The 10,200-nt window shown below is 39.3% G+C and overlaps 1 protein-coding gene across 1 annotated transcript in view; it reads left to right on the top strand.

Annotated features, from left to right (window-relative positions):
- Positions 1-346: 346 nt before the first annotated feature.
- LOC126259910 (vesicle transport protein GOT1B) overlaps positions 347-10,200 on the top strand; it is a 35,481-nt gene continuing 25,627 nt past the window's right edge. Inside the window, exons 1-2 of the mRNA XM_049957000.1 lie at positions 347-651; positions 1,663-1,754. Of these exons, the coding sequence (XP_049812957.1) occupies positions 627-651; positions 1,663-1,754 (117 nt within the window). The 5' untranslated portion in view covers positions 347-626. The remainder of the gene's footprint in view (positions 652-1,662; positions 1,755-10,200) is intronic.

Raw genomic sequence — 10,200 nt, 5'->3', positions numbered from 1 at the left:
TTTTAAGAACTGTTTATTGAAAAAGACACGTTGTTAAAAGTAGATTTTAATTTTGTACAAAGGGAACATACCTCTAGTGTCGTTGCTTCTATTAAATGGATATTTCGTCCACCTCTTAATCCAATAGTTCAGCACTTTTCAAAATAAAGCTACTGTTCGTATGTCAGGAGTAATGGCACTGAAATCGTTCGGGAAGTGTCAGTAAACTTAAGATAAATGCAATAATCCTGGCATTTGATTAACTAGTACCTACTCGGATTGCAGAAATCCATTAATAAAAGGTACTTTTTTATCGTCACTTCGCGCATTCCAGCGAAAGTTTTTCTCTCGCGGTCCTATGTGATGTTTGGTACTCTTTGCGCAGTGCGCGAAATGTAGTTGAAATTTTGGCACATCTCTGACATATAAGTGATGAATAGTGTTTATGATATTTGTGTGATAAATGGGTCTATCAACACTAGCCGCTGTGAATAAATACGGGTGATGCACAACTGTAGTTTGCTCGCTGTTATCCGAAATTCGGAGTTTGCGAGACGCCGACAATGCGCGGATGACGTGGAGGTGTAGACGCCGTCTGGATTTGTGAGAAGTGTTTTCACTGCAGAATACACGTATAGAAATAGAAAATGTTCGAAATCACGGATGTTCAAAGTAAGTGATCCGCACTAAATTTTCTCTAGACAAATATATGACATTGTGTTATATTTTATAAATACACCATGATAGCTTGGAATTCTTTCAGAGCCGAATTATTTGGACAATATTAGAAAAAGTAATTTGCTTCATCCCATCTTCAACAGTAGTTTGTAGATGTTATTCGGCATAAGAGTGCTACATATGAAATGGGTCAATAAAGATCAGATTATATTCAGTTTTGGTTCCCTAGGCCTAAAAAATGATACGATTCTCGTGGTTCTGGAGAATGTCAGAAAGCATAACACAAATCCAGAACATTTAAATGTAATACTAACTTCCTTCATAAGTTGTTACGAGATGTCGAAATATTCGAATACATTATAGTAAACTGTAACTGCTAATATGTTATATGGGTGTTACATGTATACGAACATTTTCAGCGCGTTTATCGTCAGAAATTAACAGTTAATAGACTTGCATACTTTAAAATGGAAAAAGACATAGCTTGCGGTCCAGTTTGTTAATTTCGCTTAATGTTTTTGGAATAACTTACTATATTGCATTTTTTCAATTGGAAGCAACAGGTTACCCCTATTTATCGAATAATGTTCTACGAAAAGTGACACATCAGAATATTACTAGGCCTAATTTGTTCTTTCTTTAATTTACTATTCTGAAAAGTTTCGCCGGCCGCTGTGGTCTAGCGGTTCTAGGCGCTCAGTCAGGACCCGCGCGACTGCTACGGTCGCAGGTTCGAATCCTGCCTCGGGCATGGATGTGTGTGATGTCCTTAGGTTAGTTAGGTTTAAGTAGTTCTATGTTCTAGGGGACTTATGACCACAGATGTTGAGTCCCATAGTGCTGAGAGCCATTTGAACCATTTTTTGAAAAGTTTCGGCCCAGTTTTTATTAAATTTTTTATTAATAATATGAGGTGTTAATAGCTACATGTTGCAAAGCTGGTGAAATGGGATATTATGCTCTGCTGTGAATTCAATTTTCGTATGAAATATTGTTCATTTTCAGAAATTGGTGTTGGTTTGGCTGGTTTCGGGATAGCATTTCTGTTCCTTGGCGTGCTGCTCCTATTTGACAAGGGCCTGTTAGCCCTTGGAAATGTGAGTATTTGCGTCTATAACTGTAAAACATTGTCACACTACTTTATTTGCAGACTTTCCATGTTTCTCTGTTGCTGATTTGTGTGTGTGTGTGTGTGTGTGTGTGTGTGTGTGTGTGTGTAAGAATATTTAGGAATTGATTTGTTGAGTCATTGTATAATTTTGATCAAGTGTTTAAGGAATATCTTAGATTGACAAAATCATTAACTGTTAGGATTGTATAGACTCCTTTTACATTGATCATGAACCATGGACCTTGCCGTTGGTGGGGAGGCTTGCGTGCCTCAGCGATACAGATGGCCGTACCGTAGGTGCAACCACAACGGAGGGGTATCTGTTGAGAGGCCAGACAAACATGTGGTTCCTGAAGGGGGGCAGCAGCCTTTTCAGTAGTTGCAGGGGCAACAGTCTGGATGATTGACTGATCTGGCCTTGTAACATTAACCAAAATGGCCTTGCTGTGCTGGTACTGCGAACGGCTGAAATCAAGGGGAAACTACAGCCGTAATTTTTCCCGAGGACCTGCAGCTTTACTGTATGATTAAATGATGATGGCGTCCTCTTGGGTAAAATATTCCGGAGGTAAAATAGTCCCCCATTCGGATCTCCGGGCGGGGACTACTCAGGAGGACGTCGTTATCAGGAGAAAGAAAACTGGCATTCTACGGATCGGAGCGTGGAATGTCAGATCCCTTAATCGGGCAGGTAGGTTAGAAAATTTAAAAAGGGAAATGGATAGGTTAAAGTTAGATATAGTGGGAATTAGTGAAGTTCGGTGGCAGGAGGAACAAGACTTTTGGTCAGGTGATTACAGGGTTATAAATACAAAATCAAATAGGGGTAATGCAGGAGTAGGTTTAATAATGAATAAAAAAATAGGAGTGCAGGTTAGCTACTACAAACAGCATAGTGAACGCATTATTGTGGCCAAGATAGACACAAAGCCCATGCCTACTACAGTAGTACAAGTTTATATGCCAACTAGCTCTGCAGATGATGAAGAAATAGATGAAATGTATGACGAGATAAAAGAAATTATTCAGGTAGTGAAGGGAGACGAAAATTTAATAGTCATGGGTGACTGGAATTCGTCAGTAGGAAAAGGGAGAGAAGGAAACATAGTAGTTGAATATGGATTGGGGGTAAGAAATGAAAGAGGAAGCCGCCTGGTAGAATTTTGCACAGAGCATAACTTAATGATAGCTAACACTTGGTTCAAGAATCATAAAAGAAGGTTGTATACATGGAAGAATCCTGGAGATACTAAAAGGTAGCAGATAGATTATATAATGGTAAGACAGAAATTTAGAAACCAGGTTTTAAATTGTAAGACATTTCCAGGGGCAGATGTGGATTCTGACCACAATCTATTGGTTATGAACTGCAGATTGAAACTGAAGAAACTGCAAAAAGGTGGGAATTTAAGGAGATGGGACCTGGATAAACTGAAAGAACCAGAGGTTGTAGAGAGTTTCAGGGAGAGCATAAGGGAACAATTGACAGGAATGGGGGAAAGAAATACAGTAGAAGAAGAATGGGTAGCTCTGAGGGATGAAGTAGTGAAGGCAGCAGAGGATCAAGTAGGTAAAAAGACGAGGGCTAATAGAAATCCTTGGGTAACAGAAGAAATATTGAATTTAATTGATGAAAGGAGAAAATATAAAAATGCAGTAAATGAAGCAGGCAAAAGGGAATAGAAACGTCTCAAAAATGAGGTCGACAGAAAGTGCTAAATGGCTAAGCAGGGATGGCTAGAGGACAAATGTAAGGATGTAGAGGCTTGTCTCACTAGGGGTAAGATAGATACTGCCTACAGGAAAATAAGAGACCTTTGGAGAGAAGAGAACCACTTGTATGAATATCAAGAGCTCAGATGGCAACCCAGTTCTAAGCAAAGAAGGGAAGGCAGAAAGGTGGAAGGAGTATATAGAGGGTTTATACAAGGGCGATGTACTTGAGGACAATATTATGGAAATGGAAGAGGATGTAGATGAAGACGAAATGGGAGATAAGATACTGCGTGAAGAGTTTGACAGAGCACTGAAAGACCCGAGTCGAAACAAGGCCCCGGGAGTAGACAACATTCCATTAGAACTACTGATGGCCTTGGGAGAGCCAGTCATGACAAAACTCTACCATCTGGTGAGCAAGATGTATGAGACTGGCGAAATACCCACAGACTTCAAGAAGAATATAATAATTCCAATCCCAAAGAAAGCAGGCTTTGACAGATGTGAAAATTACCGAACTATCAGTTTAATAAGTCACAGCTGCAAAATACTAATGCGAATTCTTTACAGACGGATGGAAAAACTGGTAGAAGCGGACCTCAGGGAAGATCAGTTTGGATTCTGTAGAAATGTTGGAACACGTGAGGCAATACTAACCTTACGACTTATCTTAGAAGAAAGATTAAGAAAAGGCAAACCTACGTTTCTAGCATTTGTAGACTTAGAGAAAGCTTTTGACAACGTTAACTGGAATACTCTCTTTCAAATTCTGAAGGTGGCAGGGGTAAAATACAAGGAGCGAAAGGGTATTTACAATTTGTACAGAAACCAGATGGCAGTTATAAGAGTCTTTTAAGCCTTGTTTCTGCTTTTAGTGTCTCCAATTCTTTGAGTTTCGTTCCCTTTTTGCTGTTTTCCATTTTCGGTTTTTATTATTTCCTCAGTCACGGACCGGGCGCTAATGACCATAGCAGTTTTGCGCCCTAAAACCACAAACAAAAAAAAAAAAAAAAAGTTATGAGTCGAGGGGGCATGAAAGGGAAGCAGTGGTTGGGAAAGGAGTGAGACAGGGTTGTAGCCTCTCCCCGATGTTATTGAGCAAGCAGTAAAGGAAACAAAAATTGGGAGTAGGTATTAAAATTCATGGAGAAGAAGTAAAAACTTTGAGGTTCGCCGATGACATTGTAATTCTGTCAGAGACAGCAAAGGACTTGGAAGAGCAGGTGAACGGAATGGACAGTGTCTTGAACGGAGGGTATAAGATGAACATCAACAAAAGCAAAACGAGGATAATGGAATGTAGTCAAATTAAATCGGGTGATGCTGAGGGGATTAGATTAGGAAATGAGACACTTAAAGTAGTAAAGGAGTTTTGCTATTTAGGGAGTAAAATAACTGATGATGGTCGAAGTAGAGAGGATATAAAATGTAGACTGGCAATGGCAAGGAAATCTTTTCTGAAGAAGAGAAATTTGTTAACATTGAGTGTAGATTTAAGTGTCAGGAAGTCGTTTCTGAAAGTATTTGTATGGAGTGTAGCCATGTATGGAAGTGAAACATGGACGATAACCAGTTTGGACAAGAAGAGAATAGAAGCTTTCGAAATGTGGTGCTACAGAAGAATGCTGAAGATAAGGTGGGTAGATCACGTAACTAATGAGGAGGTATTGAATAGGATTGGGGAGAAGAGAAGTTTGTGGCACAACTTGACTAGAAGAAGGGATCGGTTGGTAGGACATGTTTTGAGGCATCAAGGGATCACAAATTTAGGATTGGAGGGCAGCGTGGAGGGTAAAAATCGTAGAGGGAGACCAAGAGATCAATACACTAAGCAGATTCAGAAGGATGTAAGTTGCAGTAGGTACTGGGAGATGAAGAAGCTTGCACAGGATAGAGTAGCATGGAGAGCTGCATCAAACCAGTCTCAGGACTGAGGACCACAACAACAACAACGGGTCCAGGACTTGAAATAAATTGCTCTGAAGATGTTTTGTAACAACACAAATCTCAGTGTTGAGTGTGATTGTGATCTCTCAGAAAAACCGATTGTGTTGACACTGATATATAGCCCACTTAACTGTCTGGATTACATTTAAAGGTGATTATTTGGTTGTGACTTGATTAAGCCAATGAATGTGAATGCAGAATAGATGGTGATAAACAGTTTAATCTCTAGCAAAGCTTGATGTCCTCTTTTGCTTCATATTTGACATGCTTTACTATATTTAACACATTTTTTTTGCTGTAGAAAAACAAACTTCTAGAGAGGTTGAGGGTTCAAATATAATATGGACAAGTCTCAAACAATTATTTGGTGCTTATAATGTACCTATTTCATACATAAATGATGTAAAATGCAAGGGGGTCAAGTAGAGGACTTAACCATCCTAGTGTTCATTGTGAAAAATAAATGTAACAGTAGACTTTGGAAAAGACACAGTTCAGCTGTAGTGTGTTTTCCCCACCTTAATTATTTGGGTACTGGTAATGAACAATCAAGCAGTCCCCTATCAATTAAACTAGAGAAGCAATAGCCTATTTATGATTCTGTTGACTACAGTGCATATTACCTGTCTGTCCATGATAGTTTGAAAAAGAAAATCATATTTTCAACTATGGTAAGTAGAGGATGTGAACAGTGCCCAGCATGTGAAAATAAAATATAAATGAAATGCACGAAATGTATTAGCACTTGTGAATATGGGCAACCATCTGCTAATGGAATCACGACACCAGGCAGATGGCTTTAAATTCAGATGTCTCGCCTATATGGGACTATACATAGCGAATTTACCAGTGCAGGTTGTAGAGACATAGTTGTTGACATACAGAAGTTTGGGTCTGGCTGTGAGTCGTGCTCAGATAGCTCATGATAAGTGGGAAATCTGGGTCAGAGTCCTGGTCCAGCACAAATTTTTGTTACTGTCATTCCATTATACAGCTGATGGTAGTCCATATTTGCAAATGTGAATACATTTCATGTATTTCATAATGACTGTTGTCATGACAATGTCTGCCCCTACATCAGCTACAGCTACATCCACATCCATACTCTGCAACTCACTGCGAAGTTTATGGCAGAGAATACTGTCATACTAGTTATTGGGTTCCTTGCCGTTCCACTCACATATAAAGTATGGGAAGAATGATTATTAGAATGCCTCTGTGCGTGCTGTAATTATTCTAATCTTGTTCTCATGATCCCTGTGTGAGTGATACTTATGGGGTTTTAGTATAAACCTAGAATCATTATTTAAGGCTGGTTCTTGAATCTATTTTAGTAGACTTTCTTGGGTTAGTTCATGTCTGTCTTAGTCTGCCACTTAATTTTTTTCATCATCACACTCTCCCACGAATCAAACAAACCTGTGACAATTCGTACTGCTCTCCTCTGTATATGTTAAATGTCACCTGTTATTTGTATTTGGTACAGATCCCACACTCTTCAGTAATATTCTAGAATGGGTCACAAGAGTGGTTTGTAAGTTATCTCCTTCGTAGATTGATTGAAGTTCCCCAGTATTCTACCAATAAACCGACGTTTATTACCTGATTTACCCACAACTGAACCTATATGATTATTCCATTTCATATCCCTACAAAGCGTTGCACCCAGGTATCCGTTTGAATTGGCCTATTCCTATAGTGACTTTTTGATATTATTGTCATAGGATACTACATTCTTTCGTTTCATGAAGTGCATAGTTTTATTAGGTCTACAACTTTGCTTCCGCCGTTTTGCAATAGACAGCAGTAGCGGCAAGTGGGGTTCAAGTGGTTGGTCATAGGTGTAATACAATAAGCTTAGGCATCTGTAAACATAATGCCATAAAAATATTAGTTGATTTGTGATGGCATCATAAGGTTATTCTCAATTAAGTAAGTCAGCTTACGAACCCATTTCTTGCCATTTGCGGGAAGTTTTAATTTTCTGCCTAAACATGAAGAAATCTGTGGCTGTGGCTCTTAAAATGCTGGGCAAGACCAATGGTGAGGGAACTATTAGTGGAAGAACATGCAGAGAATGTTTTCAACGCCTTAAGAACGGTGATTTTGATGTCGAAGATTGGCGTGGCAATGGAAGATAGAAAGTTTTCGTAGCTACTGAAACAAACGGAGACAGTCACAGGACATCATTATCAAAAGCAATTGATGCATTCGAGCCCAGCACTGAAACACAAACGGCCACAATACAGCGATAGACACGTAAAGATAATTTTGCAGCAGGTCAGTGCTCGATCCTTGTAGCAGAACCTGTCAGAATATACATGTAGATGTTGAAATGAGAAGTCCTATCCCTCCCGCCGTATTCTCCATATGTTGCTCTCTCTGACTACCACCTTTTTCAATCAGTGGCATACAGTCTGGTTGACCAGCAATTCCGATCATATGGACAAATGCAAAATTGAATTGATTCATGGATCCCCACAAAAGATGCCCAGTTCTTCCGCTACAGGATTCGTATGCTATCCTCAAGATGGGAGAATGTAGTGGCCAGTAATGGGCAATGCTATGAATAATAATTTTTTTGTAAGTTTATCACAATAAACCCCCGAACTTCGAGAAAAAAATGGCGGAAGCAAAGTTGTAGACCTAGTACATTTATGAACATTTAAAGCAAGTTGCCAATCTTTGCACCACTTTGAAATCTTATCAAGAACTGATTGAATATTTGTACAGCTTCTTTTATATAGTACTTTGTTAAAGATAACTGCATCATCTGGAAAAAGTCTGAGGTTACTGTTGACACTGTCTACAAGGATGTTAATATACAAAATGAAGAGCAAGTGTCCCAACAAATTTCGGTGGGGCACATCTGGAGTTAATTCTACATTTGACGATGACTCTCCATCTAAAACAATCTGGTGTGCCCTCCCTACCACAAAGTGCTTAATCTAGTCACATATTTCACTTGATATTCCATGTGGTGGAACTTTCGACAATAAGCATAAGTGTGGTAGTGGGTCAAATGCTTTTCGGAAATCAATAAATACTGCATCTACCTGACTGCCTTATCCAAAGTTTTCAGTATGTCGTGAGAAAAGTGCGAGTTGGGTTTCACATGATCAGTATTTTCGGAATTGATGCTAGTTGGCATGTTTCATTCATCTTTCCAGTTGTATGAGGATCAAATTGGGACAATTCTTCTGGGTTTTCTTTTGTAAAGAAACCTTTGAATAGAGGGTTATGCATTTCAGCTGTTGCTTTGCTACCCTCTGCTTCAGTTCTTGTCTCATTCGCTAGGCAACTGGATGCTAGCTTTGATGTCATTAACAGCCTTTTCGTACAACAGAATTTCTTTGGGTTCTGTGAAAGATCATTGACAATATTTTGCTGTAGTGGTCATTGATGGCATCACACATTGCTCTCTTGACAGTGAAACACATTTCATGCAGCATCTCTCTGTCTGTAGTCCTAAACTTTGCTTTTCATCTATTATTCAGTAATCTTTGTTTCTTTAGAAGTTCCTTTACAGTGACTGTATACCATGGAGGTTCCCTCCCGTTATGGACTGTTCTGCTGGGCACACACACGCACACACACACACACACACACACACACACACACACACACACACACACAGTGCTTGGTCAACTATTCTTTTAAACTTGAGCCATAGTTCGTCTGCTTGCTCCTGCTCTGTGCTGGAGGTTTCAAACTCCTCATTGAGAGGTGCCACTACTCGACTCTTTCTGCTTGTTTTAGTTTTCCTTTGTACTTTGGCGATCATTGTTGCCACAGCCACAACATGATCACTGATAGCAGTTTTGATATGGACATGCTCAAAGAGGTGTCGTCTATTTGTTACCATTTGGTCCAATATGTTTCCATCATGAGTGGGGTTCCCAACCATCTGTTTTAGGTAGTGCAGAGAATGCGTTTAGTAAACAGGATGTTTGAAGTCTCCTGATGATTAGATTATGATTGGGGAACTTATGTACAAATGAATGGAGGTTTTCTGTCAAGTTTTTGCTAACATCCAGAGATGACTCTGGTGGGCAATAGGAGGATCCAATTGCCAATTTATGTTCACTGCTGATATTGATTTTTGTCCAAACATTGTTACATGTAGCTTCAATTTCTATCTTGATGGATTTGGGTTTCTTGTGTAGTGTGACTAATACATCACCTCGATTTCCCATTAGCCTATCCTTTTGATAAACACTAAAATTTTCCCCAAAAATCTCACTGCTATCCATTTCAGGTTTCAACCAGAATGCATGCATGTCTGAAGAAACTTTGCATCATACTGGAACAAGACAGGCTCCAAAATATCATATAAATAAAATGTGTTCTCTTGTTAATGTGCAATACCTAAGGCATCTGTGCACCTTGGTTTCCCCGTATGTTTGTCGACAATTGTGTACAGAATAGCTTATAGATACAGGATGGGTCTTATTGCTCAGTGTCTTAGAACTGACTGGAAGACTTGGTTGTTTGGAACATGTGTTGTGTATCAAATAAGTCCTGTTTCATACAGTGGTGAAGCTACATTAATAACTGCGGCTCAGTGATAGGTGAAACAGTACCAACTAATTCAGCTTCTTACTGGTGTTAATTGCATAGCCAGTCATAACGTGGGGAGCAGAGATGCTGATGAATAAAGAATTCAGAGTTACAGGATAATGAGAAATTTGTATGTTGATACTTACAAAACTTTAAAGCCACTGTTATCTCTGGAATTTGCCCCTTCTTTCACTGCAACATTGTGTGGT

The sequence above is a fragment of the Schistocerca nitens genome, chromosome 5, assembly GCF_023898315.1.
Source record: "Schistocerca nitens isolate TAMUIC-IGC-003100 chromosome 5, iqSchNite1.1, whole genome shotgun sequence".
Lineage (NCBI taxonomy): Eukaryota > Metazoa > Arthropoda > Insecta > Orthoptera > Acrididae > Schistocerca > Schistocerca nitens.
This window is presented reverse-complemented; position numbering and strand designations above follow the sequence as displayed.